Source organism: Solea senegalensis, linkage group LG1, assembly GCF_019176455.1.
Source record: "Solea senegalensis isolate Sse05_10M linkage group LG1, IFAPA_SoseM_1, whole genome shotgun sequence".
NCBI classification, from domain to species: domain Eukaryota; kingdom Metazoa; phylum Chordata; class Actinopteri; order Pleuronectiformes; family Soleidae; genus Solea; species Solea senegalensis.
The window spans coordinates 19,289,361-19,304,206 of record NC_058021.1 but is presented as its reverse complement, the minus strand read 5'-3'; the positions used below and the strand labels follow the sequence as shown (position 1 = coordinate 19,304,206).

Below are 14,846 nucleotides of genomic sequence, written 5' to 3'. Positions count from 1 at the left end.
ATCGTGAACCGCAGTTTGTATAGTGTAACTTTAGTTGTAATAGTCACATGAATATGTATTATTCCTAGGGACATAACCTAATGTACATCCCCCAAACAATTCATCACTCCATGTTTTCAGTTAAGCTGCTCATAGAACATAAACGCGAACCTTCATGGTGGAGGTAACGAGGTATTTAAAAAACCACCTACTGTTGATGGAATAGCCTCACACTAGGAACAAAGTCTTATTCCCTCCACAAAAATGGATGCGCTGTAAATCTTGTGTACACAGTGTACAGAACTGTGAGACACAAGTTTATGTCTATACTAGGAACCTGCGGTGTAAACACATTTCCACACAGCAAGGCATTTACAGGAGTGTGTTTAACAGTTGTCAGGGTTCCCACCGGTCCTTGAAATTCTTTACATTTGGTAAACCATAATTGACATGGGTCAATGAAAGCACTCACATTTTGTGCAAGTAAGAAGTTAAGTTTATATTTAGGTAAATGTCTCTGTTGCGACGCCACCTACTGTCTCACGTGTCCGCAGAGGTCGATGTGACATACATTTCGTCATCCTTCCATGTCCGTAGTGGCCTTTGGGGCACGACCCACCCCTCGTCTACCAAGTAAAGTTACTGTTCTCAGTTGTGTTCAAAGACAAGACTTTACCATTCCAAACTGGAAACACAGCATAAAATGAGCATAGGGTGTGATTGTGAGAGTGACGGTCTCTATACGTTGGCCCTGCGATGGACTGGCGACCTGTCCAGGGTCTACTCCCCTTTTGCCCTATCAATCCTCCCTTTGATAATCTTGGCTCTTGGAATCATCCTATCATCCCCTAATCACCCCCCGACACACACACTTTTGGCGCCCCTGCACTGCCCATATAATTTTCTCTCTGAAAGGCCCTGTGGACATAAGTGTGGAATTTTAAATGGGAACATTTAAATATGATGGGGTGTCAAATATACCCTGTCATTCGGAGTAAAACGATACGAGACTGTGCCCAGTGTGAGGCTGGCAGCAGAATCCTGACAGGCCCTGCCTATCTGTCCTCTTCAATCAGTGCAGGCTTCTCAGCAGGAATTTCACACAGTTATCTTTGTCCTCAAAGACACAATGCTATGTCAACACGACTGTAGCTGAGGGGGCCCATTGTGTGCGGGAGAAGGCTTCGGCGCTGACCTTGGGCACCGCATTGGAGCGAAGTGCGATGGCACGGCGCTCCACCGTGTGTCATCATTACTCCCCTCCAGTGAATCTCAGGCATGTCACCTGTGACAGACCTCTGTCTGCGTTGCCCCGACGCACTTGTCGCCTGGTTAATCTCACAGACTAATGTTCTTTATTTAGATTGCCACCACTTGGTATCTGATGGCTGATTATGTTACTGCTAAGTCCGTTCTATGATAACAAAACTGTTTGTTGGCCATACCTCACTGCTGTGCCACTTAAGCCCTGTGGGTAATTCATAGACTTGCATACCTCACTAAAATATCTCTCCAGGCATTGTCTTGCCTTCCTTTGTGTTTAAACAACAGTGCCTGTAGTTTACATTCATGTCATACTAAGAATTATTGCAGCGCATGCAGAGAATTTGAATGGCCCTTTTCTCTTATTTTTTTGCATCTTTGCAAAATGTATAAATGATATTCAGGGTTAGTGTAATGTGCTGATTTATTTAAATGATTTTGTACTGTAAACTATGGAATTATATGTGTGTTTTTATACTGTATACATCAGTTATGGTGTTCTCATTTGTGCTCTTTTTTTACAACTTGTCAAGGATATTTCATCCATGAAAATGAACATTTCAGAACGGACACCCTACACTAAAGCACAAAAGCACACTGCAATATGTTATTTCAAATCCAGCCCATAACGGGTTGATGATTTTGGTTTGGTTTGGTGGATGTTACATTAGTTTTTGCCCAGGAATTATACAATTTTCTGATGTGTGATTTAGTTGCTCCCCCTCTAATCCCTTCATTTCTCTGCGCAAAATATACATTTAGTCAGTGTTTGATCAGTATCAGTCCTGCCTGTGCTGATGCCTCTGTTGCTTCTGTCCCTGCATCAGAAGCAAACTTAAGGGATGATGGGGAAGGAGGTCCTCCCTTGTTCTATTTAAAGATGTAGTTGTGATCCTCTGGGTGCTTGAGGATACCTATGATTAATCACCGCACTGCATGGAACTCCAAATATGGCCTCTTCAGAAGGCCAACCCCGTCACTGATAAGACTCTTACCCGCTGATTTCTATATTGCCGTCCACCACCTCATTAACCCCCTCCCCTCCCTTCTCCCTAACCTAAGTCAGACACAAAAACATTCCTGTACTCTGAAACGCCCCTCCATATTTGGGAGTGGGGCTTTGTTTAAAAAGACAACTCATGGTGAAACCTCCAATAGGTCACCATTCTATCTTAAGGTAAGGCCGGAGGACACTGGCTTACAATTCAACTTCTGTGCTGTGATGCTAAACCATTGGTCTCAACAGAATCCATTTATTTTCTTTCCTCAGGACCTTTTAACACCAGTCAGTCGGGGTTTATAAGGTAAGGGCATCAAACAACTTGACATGTGTTTGATTTGAATTATGTTATCTGTGTAAAATAGGAGAAGAAATATAATATGAGGGATATAAAAATTTTGCTTTGGTGGTGTAAATCCTTGACTGTAACTATTCTCACACAGGCTAGGTGAAAAATGGGTGATGCTGCCATGGCAGAGTTTGGGCCAGCGGCCTCCTACCTACGGAAGTCAGACAGGGAGCGTCTGGAGGCCCAGACTCGTCCCTTCGACATGAAGAAGGAGTGCTTTGTTCCCGACTCTGACGAGGAGTATGTGAAGGCTTCCATCACCAGCCGAGAGGGCGACAAAGTCACTGCTCAGACTGAGAAAGGGAAGGTCAGTGCCGGCCCAGATGCCCCAGGATGGATGATTCAAGTCCCTGAGACACATAATGATTCCACACTCTAGCCTGAAATTCCTTAGGGAATTAACACTGTCTGTCTCTATTTTCAGACTGTCACAGTGAAGGACTGTGATGTCCACCCCCAGAACCCGCCAAAGTTTGATAAAATTGAAGACATGGCCATGTTCACTTTCCTCCATGAGCCCGCTGTGCTGTTTAACCTCAAAGAGCGTTACGCAGCATGGATGATCTACGTGAGTTTTAAACGTTTTAAAGATTAATGGACTATAACGTTAACTTCATCACACGCACACCCTTTCCTAACCCTCGCACTTACTCTCATAGACCTACTCTGGCCTCTTCTGTGTGACTGTCAACCCCTACAAGTGGCTGCCAGTCTACAACCAAGAGGTGGTTGTTGCCTACAGAGGAAAGAAGAGGAGTGAAGCTCCTCCTCACATCTTCTCCATCTCTGACAATGCCTACCAGTACATGCTCACTGGTAATGCACCTTCAGCATTATTTAACATAGGCTGCAAAAAAATAATAACTAAATAAAGTGGGAGAAAATGCTAAGGAATCCCAGATTTCTGAAGTTATTCTGTCTTCTCTTTTTCAGACAGAGAAAATCAGTCAATTCTCATCACGTAAGTTGTGCTTTCCCGACTTTGTTGAACATTGTATCATATTGTGAGCACTTGACAATGGATAATAGTTAAACTAAGTCAACGTATACTGAGACTGAGGAAAATATGTGTCTGTAAAGTGACAATTAAATGTGTGTCCTCAGGGGAGAATCTGGCGCTGGGAAAACTGTCAACACCAAGAGAGTCATCCAGTACTTTGCCAGCATTGCAGCTGGAGGTGGGAAGAAAGACACAGGCTCCGACAAAAAGGTCATTACACTGAGTTTACTTTTTTTTTTTTACATGAATACTTAATTAAAGTTGCCTCATTTATGTTTTTGCTCTTTAAATAGCTGCATTAACCTATTTATACAAGCAGTATATTAATTAACGTGCAGTTTCTGGGCAGGAGAGTAAAATCTCAATTAAAGGCCCAGAGTGTAGGAATTAGTGACATCTAATGGTGACATCTAACTGCTACACAAAAAGGACTCCTCCACTCATCCCTTCTGTTTCTGAGCTTGTCAGGGACCTTTGGTGGTCTTCACATACCAGAAAGGATGTTAATGAAATCTCTCCACTCTTCTACCCTCTCTCGTATCATCCTTCTCCTTTGCTTTGACTGGTTTATCCACACAAGCTGTTGGAGAAACATGGACAAGAATGACGGTGGCCCCTGTAATGCAAGGCCCTTGTCTAAAGTTCATATCTGGTTTTCAAAATAAAGACCAAGTCTAAAAATAAATCGGATGTGATTACAACATACTGAAAAATAAATGTTCAAATTATATGTCATCTAATTTATTATATAACAACTATATCACATTATAGTGGGTACATGTAAAATAATTGTTGAATATTTCTAGTTTCTGTCATTTTTCAAGCCTCCTAAATGTGTGAATATTTTTGACTTTTGGTTGCAATTTGTTGAATATTTTCTAGTTTCTGTCATTTTTCAGCTTCCTAAATGTGAATATTTTTGACTTTTGGTTGCAATTATAGGACACAGCCTGAGATGCTGAAGTCACAATGTACTGATTATATATTAATTATATATCAAAACAAACCCCAAGCCTATCACATTATAGTGATTACATGTAATTACATCAAATCAAGCATAAGGTAGATGTATTGTATGGCCTGTGTAATCATCCGTTTTAAGTATAAAATTAATGCATATATTAATAGTATGGAGTACTTTTATTGTATACTTATTGAGTAATCCTGGGTCAAATTTCCCTTCTTTTTTTTTACACCTGCACAATGATAACAATGTTCTTCTTGGTGCCAGTGATTTTATTGTGCAAGAAACACTGTGAATCTGTGAATATAATAGAGAAGACATGAATAATTCATGAATAACCATCCATAATCTGTGTGGCGCTCTCTTTACTGTGAACTTCAAGTGGCAGTCACTCATTCATCATCCTCACGCTGACACCTACTGGCGAGAAACTGTATTGTAACTTGGGTTTTTGCTGTTTTTTTGTTGTTTTTTTTACAGATGACACAAGGCCTTTGAAATGATATAAGCAAGAAAAATAATGGGGGGCATACTTCATATACTAGTAGTATGAAATACTTTTACTGTATATGTTTTGGAGGAATATAGGGTCAAACTTCACTTTTTGCAACAAATAACAGGGTAATAATTTTTTTGGCTATCAGGCAACTGTAATTTCACAGTATTGTTTATCAGCTGCCTAAATTATGTAAAATCCGATTAATGCTATGCTATTTATTTAAATCAAGTCTCTAACACAACAAAGTGTGTAATAAATGAGGGTTAGAGTTTGGGTTATTACATGAAAGCCAGTGCATCTTGTCATACTTTTCAGATGCACGCATTTGATTACACTGAAATGATTTTCTTCACACATTTTGAATTTGAAAATGCTCAATGGGACCTGAGGAAGTGGACCGGAGGTGTTGCCAAGGGGGAAGTAATCCTCACAGCAGGCTCCCTGCTAAGTGAAATTCATTTTTGTGTTGGGGATACAACTGCTCAAATGGATCAAATACCTGAAACTGTGTGAGAATTCCAAGTATCAACAAACCGTTGGATTCCGATGCTGGCAGCTCAGGTTTGACACATATCAACAAGCTCTTGGTCCACCAGGTGAACCAAGGCGGCCTTCAGTGGAAGTGTTGTTCACTTCCTGTGGTTCTGTAAAAAATGCAGGGCAGAAGGGAAATGAAGTATATGAACTAAGAAGAACACATTAACACAACTGTTGTTTAATACTTAAACGTATTAAAGATTTACATTAATAAGTAAACATGAGACAAGAGGGTCTCTTGGACACATGACAAGTCAGACCATACGTTGTACAATAGGCATCCTGTATAGGACAAGAAGCTTGAGGGTCTGTCTTGGATATGGTTAGTTAGGAAGTATAGATGTCTCTTGTTTGATTAAATGGTGATATTGTCCAATTTAAAGATCATGGGACAGTATGGTATATCTGGACCCAACTTGTTTTCCAAGTTGTTGTATTATAGAAAAAGGAGAAAGGCGGGGGTCAAAACATGTGATGCCTGCAAATAGGAGTGTTAGAGAATCTATATAGTGTTGGTTTTGCTTTTCTGAGGCAGAATTGTTCGGAGATTCGGCAGTAGCACATTCTCCCAAGCTGCTGTGGCGGCTTGGTTCTGACGCCTGACTTGTAACTAAATAAAATCCCTTTGTTCAGTACAAGTCCTGTGTCAGAGAGGTCTTTTTCTGCATCATCAACTCATCACCTATCGTTCAAAAGAAGAAGGAAGCCTGACAAAAACGACAGAATGAAAAAAAGTTTTCTGTTGCTTTTAGGTTTCAAGCCCAGTCAATGGAACACATTTTAGGAAATATTAATATTATTCCAAGATTATCTTTTACTTTTCACATGCTATATAACTCAGAAAAGATTTGTGGGAAAAAGAAATGCAAATAATTTCATGACCACTGTCTGATATAATCTAGTAACATGTATCGATATAGACACACAGGAGCTATATACACAACCACCCAGACACTCCACTGTCCAAGTACTGAAAAATACATACCCACACACATCACATATGGTGAAATACCCTTGTTAATGCTTTCTCCTGTTCTTCATCATCTTTAGCTTGTTTTGGTGTTTCATTTTTGTTATCCTCCTGCAGTGATTTAATTGTGTCAAGTCAGCAGTTCTGACATGCCTTCATCTTCAAGTTCACTTAGCTCATCACGTTCAACATGGTTAATAATATGGGAAACAAGAGCGCTACGTGTTTTACCCACAATATCTATTTGGTGTATGCCTGATATTCCAAGAACGTCAATTAATTGCATTAACTGAGCTGCGGTAAGTTGGAAAAGAGCTCCTTTAATCTCAAACTTCATGTTCTCAACCTCTGGATCCATTTTGGCAGGTGAGTGACAGTCACTGTAAATCTGCGAGAAACTCCAATCAGGAGCCAGCATTTCAAAAAGCTCATGGGGTTCAATAAGAGCAGTGTTTCCAGTCAAACTGACGGTGCCAAACACTTTGTGTGGAGGTGCTGTGATATCAGTGGCTCCCACTCTTCTACAGAAAGAAAGGAAAACAAGCTGATGTTCATAAATATGAAGATGTAAGTCGCTTTGATGAAACGTCTGCTAAATGACATGTAAAAGATGAATGAACCAGTTTCAAAAGTTCATATTACTCAATCAGCAAACACACTCACACACACGCACGCACACACGCACGCGCACACGCACGCACACACGCACACACACACACACAAACATTCATTCCTAAACCCACATTCACACCATCAGAGCCTTTTGGCCTTTTATGAATTGAAATCTGAAACCTACCAAAGTTACTTATAAAAGTGAATTCACATTTTACATAGCGTAGTCTTTGGTTACGAGTTGGTTCTTTGTATGCCAAAAGTCATGTGTCGTATATTAAACAGTCTATCAGACTATTTTTTGATTTTTATTACCGTATTTATACGTTACTACAAGGCTCTATTAAATGCTATTAAATTATCCTTATCTTATCCATTGCCAGTGTCATTGTTAAGGCAGTAGTACCAGTAAATCACCAATAGGTATCAGCATTGCTATGTAAACAAGAAAATCAGCAAATAAGATAAATGTTGTAAGCTATTGCATTTTGCAGAAAATCTTAATTGAATGTGTTGATTAAATTAAATAGTTTAATAAGTAGTCAAATATACAATGAAACCAATACAATTTGCAGTAAGAGAAACTGTGCTGTAGTGGTAAAGAGGTTTATTTTCATGGACAAGCATCACCTCTCTTGCATTTTCTTGTATTCAACACTCAGCAGCTCAGCTCCTGGTCTGGACTGTTCAGCAGGTTTCTCCACTGGTCTGGATGTTTCTCTGGATGGTGTACTGTGCAGTGTTGTTTTTGGAAGCCATTCTAGATTTAGTCTTAGTTTTAGTCTTTTGGACTAAAACGCTTATTAGTTTTAGTCACGTTTCAGTGATTTCTATAGTGCACTGTCACACATAAGTTTGACATGAAATGGGGCGAAGGTGGCTTACAGTGAACCCCCACCCGGACCGCGCAGCGGACATGTGCACTCGCTGCGGCTTCTCCCGCCCGCCTGCCTCCAGCGCGACTGTCGATCGGAGCAGACTGTCCTCAGTGCGCCCTGACAGCGTTGCGTCATCAGGACGAGGAGTGTAAATCGTCTTGAAACGCGAACCAAGTAATTTTTAGGTTTTGATTGTCCCCTTGCAAATCGGGCCCGAGGCACGTGCCTAGTTTGCCTTTGCGTTAATCCGGCTCTGGTTGCAGCATCAGTCGCTGACCAAGGAATTACTGGGCAAGTTGGCGGTAGACGGGAGCTATTGATATGTCACAGGAAGATGCTCAAAAGTTTAGAGGTAAGTGAAATTTTACATTATTATCATGAGCTAAACAGCAGGCCAGGTGGCTAAAGAGTTGTTGCTAAAATGTGTTCGTTAATTACAGTAACTACGTCTTTTCACTCAGTAATACATACATACATACATACACATGTATTTAATCACAGGGGTACCCTAACCCACGAATTAATCGAAATATAGTTAATAATAATACATGCACGTGTAAATGTTCCATGCTCTTTTTTTTCTTTTTCGCTTTGCTGTTTTTTAGTGTACGAAAGTTTAGTGTTTAAATACAGCCAGTATCCTATCTCTGAGATGGTGTTGTGTGTGACGTTACACGGGAGCCAGACTTTCTGTCTGAACAGTTCCACTGTGAGAACCGATGTCCTCTCACCCGAACCCGCAGCTGCAAAGCTCCCGTCTTCGCGGAACCGCTTGCTGTGTTTCGGCTGCGTCTTCGGTTGTGAGGACTGTGGGTCACATTGCTGATCTGTTCAGAGAGCTTTGCTGGTGCTACTGCTGCAGGTATCCTGTTGTAATTATAATTATTTTTTTTATGACAGTCTTTTCCATTCTTACAACGACCAGTTAACATGACTGGATTCTGCTTCATTGTAAGAAGGTATTAATAGATCAATTAACACTGAACATTGATTTCACCATACACTTGAGTATATGGCAGGAATGTTCACTCCCAAGAATTGTTGTCATAAAAGATTAATACTTTTGTCATTTTTCTACTGTCCCATTATTAGAAGTAACCCTCATAAATGAAGTTAACATCTCATAAGATATATACTTCTGTACCGTCAGTGTTTGATTTTGCAATGATTTCACTGTTTGGATGTGTTTTTCTATTGGTGTCTATTTGTGTGCGTAATACGCTGAGATAAGGCTATTTTTGGATTTTTTTTCAGTTTTCTACTGTCCCATAACATAAACCTCACAAATGAAGTTAACATCTTAAAACATTTAGTATATACCCTCAGTGTTTGATTTTGCAATGATTTCACTGGTTAGATGTGTTTTTCTATTTGTGTCTGTTTTTGTGCGCATTCAGCAGTGATACGGCTGTTTCCTGATTTTTTTTAATTTTTCTACTACTGTCCCATAATATAAACCTCACAAACGAAGTCAACCTCTTATAAGATATAGTTATATACCTTCAGTGTTTGAATTACGCTGAGATAAGGCTATTCCCAGATTTTTTTCCTATTGGTGTCTTTCTGTGTGCACATTACGCTGGGATAAGGCTATTTCCAGATTTTTTCTACTGTCCCATAATATAAACCTCACAAACCGAGTTAACATGTTATAAGATATACTTCTGTCTCCTTAGTGTTTGAGTTTGCAATGATTTCATTGTTTGGATTTGTTTTTCTATTGATGTCTTTCTGTGTGTGCATTACACTGAGATAAGGCTATTTCCGGGACTCGGCACGAGACTGGCGTCGTTACGCTTGTCTTGGGACCCCAAACGACATATGAAATTTCACACTCCTGCGACCTGTAGAAATGTAGTTCCTCCAAAACTTCTACTCTGGCCAAAGGGTCTAAGAATGTATAGAGTCTAACACGACCTGATTTTCAGTTTTTGGACACAGGACAAACAGGACTTTGGGCTTTTTTCCCCTGGCCAAAAAAGACTGCCAAAAAGACTGTCTGTAAAATTCAAACATAAAAAAGGTGGGAAACTGTCTTTTCTTCAATAATTCCTAAAGGCATTAAGCCAGGAGTCTGATTTTTCCGTATGTGTATCAGGGACTCGTGGCTGATCCAGGGTGTTTTGTTTCAGACCTGTGCAACCTTGGGAAAGGTCAAAGGTCAGCCGTTCTGGTGTGTTTTTTGTAATCATTTCGAAAGGCATTAAGCCAGGAGTCTGATTTTTCCGTATGTGTATCAGGGACAAAGGCTGATCTAGGGTGCCAAGTTTTAGACCTGTGCAACCTTTGTAAAGGTCAAAGGTCACCCGTTTGGGAGTGTTTTTTATAATAATTCCTAAAGGCATTAAGCCAGGAGTCTGATTTTTCCGTATGTGTATCAGGGACTCGTGGCTGATCCCGGGTGTCTTGTTTCAGACCTGTGCAACCTTCGGAAAGGTCAAAGGTCAGTCGTTCGGGTGTTTTTTTTGTAATAATTCCTAAAGGCATTAATCCAGGAGTCAGATTTTTCCGTATGTGTATCAGGGACTAAGGCTAATCCAGGGTCCCTAGTTTCAGACCTGTGCAACATTCGGAAAGGTCAAAGGTCAGCCGTTTGGGTGTGTTTTTTATATTAATTTCTAAAGGCATTAAGCCAGGAGTCTGATTTTTCCGTATTTGTATCAGGGACTAAGGCTGATCCAGGGTGCCGAGTTTCAGACCCGTGCAACCTTCAAAAAGGTCAAAGGTCAGCCGTTTGGGTGTGTTTTTTGTAATAATTCTTAAAGGCATTAAGCCAGGAGTCTGATTTTCCGTATGTGTATTAGGGACTAAGGCTGATCTAGGGTGCCAAGTTTTAGACCTGTGCAACCTTTGTAAAGGTCAAAGGTCAGCCGTTTGGGCGTGTTTTATGTAATAATTCCTAAAGGCATTGAGCCAGGAGTCTAATTTTTCCGTATGTGTATCAGGGACTAAGGCTAATCCGAGTTTCAGACCTGTGCAACATTCGGAAAGGTCAAAGGTCAGGCTGTGTTTGTGCGCATTCAGCAGGGATATGACTGTTTTCTGATTTTTCTACTGTCCCATAACATAAACCTCACAAATAAAGTTAACATCTTACAAGATATACTTCTGTACCCTCAGTGTTTGATTTTGCAATGATTTCACTGTTTGCATGTGTTTTTCTATCTGTGTCTGTTTTTGTGCACATTCAGCTGAGATAAGGATTTTTCTGATATTTTTCATTTTTCCACTGTCCCATAATATAAACCTCACAAATAAAGTTAAAATCTTATGAGATATAGTTATATTTTCAATTCAATTCAATTCAATTCAATTCAATTCAATTCAATTTTATTTGTATAGCGCCAAATCATAACATACATTATCTCAAGGCACTGTACATAGATAACATCATAGAGAGCAGAGAACCCCAACAGTTCACACAATGAGCAAGCACTAGGCATCAGTGGAGAGAAAAAACTCCCTCTTAACAGGAAGAAATCTCTGACAGAACCAGGCTCAGAGATGTGCGGTCATCTGCCTCGACCGGTTGGGGTGAAAGGAAAAATGGGGGACAGTGGAGAGGTGGGGGACAGAAAATGGGGGGAGAGAAAGGACAAGAGGGAGATGAGGGAGAGACAGAAGAGAGAGAGGGAGACCAGCAGCAGATACACAACAACTGTATCAGGTTACAAGTTTATACAGTTACTGATATCAACTTTTTAATTACAAAATAATAATAATGGTGACGATGAGCGTAGCCTCGGAAACTGGATCTTGATCCTGCAACCTGCATGATGAGAATACAGAGAGAGAGAGAGAGGGAAGGAAGGAAAGACACAAACTAGGGAGAGAAAGAGACAAGGTTAATGACATATAAAAAGTCATAATCAAATGCTGAGTGTGAGAGAGTGAATGTGCGTGTACCACAGGAAAATCCCCCAGCAGTTTAGTTCTATAGCAGCATAACTAAGAGATGGTTTAGGTTTCCCTGAACCAGCTCTAACTATAAGCTTTATCAAAAAGGAAAGTTTTAAGTTTTACTTTAAATACAGAGAGAGTGTCCGCCTCCCGAACTATCATTGGAAGCTGGTTCCACAGGAGAGGAGGAGCCTGGTAGCTAAAGGCTCTGCCTCCCATTCTACTCTTACAGACTCTGGGAACCACAAGTAAACCTGTATTTTGTGACCTAAGTGGTCTATTAGGGTGATAGGGTAAGACTAGGTCTTTCTGGTATGAAGGGGCGTGACCATTAAGTGCTTTGTATGTGAGGAGGAGGATTTTAAATTGAATTCTAAACTGTGGGTGGAGCCAGTGTAGAGAAGCTAACACTGGAGTTATATGGTCTCTCTTTCTAGTTCCTGTCAGAACTCGTGCTGCAGCATTTTGAATGAACTGAAGAATTCTAACAGACTTGTTGGAACATCCTGATAATAAGGAGTTACAGTAATCTAATCTAGATTAACAAAAGCATGAACTAGTTTTTCAGCATCCTGTAAAGACAGAATGTTTCTAATTTTCATAATGTTCCGCAGGTGGAAGAAGGCTGTTCTGGAAATGAGTTTTATGTGTGAATCAAATGACATTTCCTGGTCAAAAGTAACTCCAAGGTTCCTCACAGTGGAACTGGAAGCCAGGGTGATGTCATCTAAAGTGACAATGTGGGCAGAAAGTTTTTCTCTGAGGTGTTTAGGGCCGAGTATAAAAGTTTAAAAGTAGAAAGTTACAGGTCATCCAGGACTTAATGTCTCTGAGACATTCCTGGAGTTGAACAACCTGATTTATTTCATCTGACCTCATTGATAAATATAGCTGTGTGTCATCTGCATAACAATGAAAGTGTATGTTATGCTTTCTAATAATGTTCCATAGAGGAAGCATATATAAGGTAAAAAGTATAGGCCCAAGCACTGAGCCTTGTGGAACTCCACAATTAACTTCTGTTTGTAGTGAGGCTTTATCATTAACGTGAACAAACTGGAATCTATCAGATAAGTATGATTTAAACCAGCAGAGGGCAGCACCTGTGATACCAAGAGTCTGCTCCAATCTCTGCAGTAGAATATCATGATCAATGGTGTCAAATGCAGCACTAAGATCTAACAGGACAAGTAAAGAAACTAGACCATTATCTGACGCCAAGAGAAGATCATTACTAACTTTAACTAGTGCTGTTTCTGTGCTATGGTTTAATCTAAAACCTGACTGAAAATCTTCAAACAGGCCATTAATGCGCAGATATTCACATAATTGATTGGCAACTGCCTTTTCTAAGATTTTAGAGACAAAGGGAAGATTAGATATTGGTCGGTAATTAGCTAAAATATCTGGGTCAAGGGTCGCTTTTTTTAGAAGGGGTTTAATAACTGCTACTAAAATGAAAGATAACATAAAAATGTGTATTTTATTTTGTAGGAACAACAACTAAAATGAAAGATAACATAAAAATGTGTATTTTATTTTGTAGGAACAACTACAAAAATGAAAGATAACATAAAAATGTGTATTTTATTTTGTAGGAACAACTACAAAAATGAAAGATAACATAAAAATATGTATTTTATTTTGTAGGAACAACTACTAAAATGAAAGATGATACGTCATGATATTTTGTTTGCTGCTGCTCTAAAACTGACCATGTTTCTTTGACATGACTTTATCACCACGTCACATGATTTATGGTGTAAATGTAATCCATGTGTGTGTGTGTGTGTGTGTATGTGTGTGTGAGTCAGTCGCTGTAAATAACTAACATGAAGCCTCAACGACAACGAAAAATTAAACGTTAATAACAGATGGAAGCGTATTTTTCTGAGAGCTGATGTTTCTGATGTGTGTGTAGTGCCTGCGTGCATGCTGTGTGTGTGTTTGTGTGTGTGTGTGTGCGCAGTGTGTGTATGCAGCGGTGTGTGTTTGTGTGCGTGTGTGTGTGTGTGCGTGTGTGCATGCGTGTGTGTGTGCGTTTGTGTGTGTGCGTGTGTGTGTGTGTATGTGTGTGTGTGTGTGTGTGTGCATGCAGGTGTGCTGCTTGTGTGTATGCAGGTGTGTGTATGTGTGTGTGTGCAGGTGTGTGTGTATGTGTGTGTGTGTGTGCAGGTGTGCGTTGTGTATGCAGGTGTGTGTGTGTATAGGTATGCAGTGTGTGTGTGTGTGTGTGTGTGTGGGCGTGTGGGGATATGTATGTGTGTGTGTGTGTGTGTGAGCTGCATGTGTGTGTGTGTGCCTGTGTGCATGCATGTGTGTGTGTGTGTGTACTGCTAGGTGTGTGGTGTGTGTGTATGTGTGCGCTGCAGTGTGTGTTTGTGTATGCAGGTGTGTGTGTGTGTGTGTAAAAGGCAGGTGTGTGCATGCGTGCAGTGTGTGCTGCTGTGTGTGTGTATGCGGTGTGTGTGTGTGTGTGTGTGTGTGTGTGTGTGAGCCGTGTGTGTGTGTGCCTGTGTGTGCTGCAGTGTGTGTGGTGTGCGTTTGTGTGTGTATGCAGTGTGTGTATGTGTGTGTGTGTGTGTGTGTGTGTGTGTGTGTGCGTGTGTGTGTGCGCATGTGTGTTTGTGTGTGTGTATTTGTGTGCATGTGTGTAAAAGGGTGGTGTGTATTTGTATGTGTGTGTGTGTTTGTACATGTGTGTGTACTTGTGTGCATGTGTGTGCATGTGTGTGTGTTTGTGTATGTGTGTGTGTGTTTGTGTGTGCATGTGTGTGTGGGATGTGGCTCTCTGAGCTCAGTAAGGGAACATTTTCTTCAGGCCAAATAAAGCTGCCCATGTAAACTCCACATTCCACAGTTTGTGGTGAGTCTGTCTGCAACTCACTTTTATGA

The 14,846-nt window shown here is 40.5% G+C and overlaps 1 protein-coding gene across 1 annotated transcript; it reads left to right on the top strand.

The window, feature by feature from the left end:
* Positions 1 to 2,394: 2,394 nt before the first annotated feature.
* LOC122762997 (myosin-6) lies at positions 2,395 to 3,556 on the top strand. The gene is made up of 6 exons (XM_044018154.1): positions 2,395 to 2,419; positions 2,513 to 2,546; positions 2,686 to 2,898; positions 3,016 to 3,159; positions 3,251 to 3,407; positions 3,525 to 3,556. Exons 3-6 carry the CDS (start codon positions 2,698 to 2,700, stop codon positions 3,554 to 3,556), a joined length of 534 nt encoding a protein of 177 aa, XP_043874089.1. The 5' UTR covers positions 2,395 to 2,419; positions 2,513 to 2,546; positions 2,686 to 2,697.
* Positions 3,557 to 14,846: the final 11,290 nt, after the last annotated feature.

Coding starts and splice junctions, on each gene's coding strand:
- LOC122762997 (XM_044018154.1), top strand. CDS start 2,698: ATGGGTGATGCTGCCATGGCAGAGTTTGGGCCAGCGGCCTCCTACCTA. Junction 2,899..3,015: donor CTCAGACTGAGAAAGGGAAG/GTCAGTGCCGGC, acceptor CTCTATTTTCAG/ACTGTCACAGTGAAGGACTG. Junction 3,160..3,250: donor ACGCAGCATGGATGATCTAC/GTGAGTTTTAAA, acceptor TTACTCTCATAG/ACCTACTCTGGCCTCTTCTG.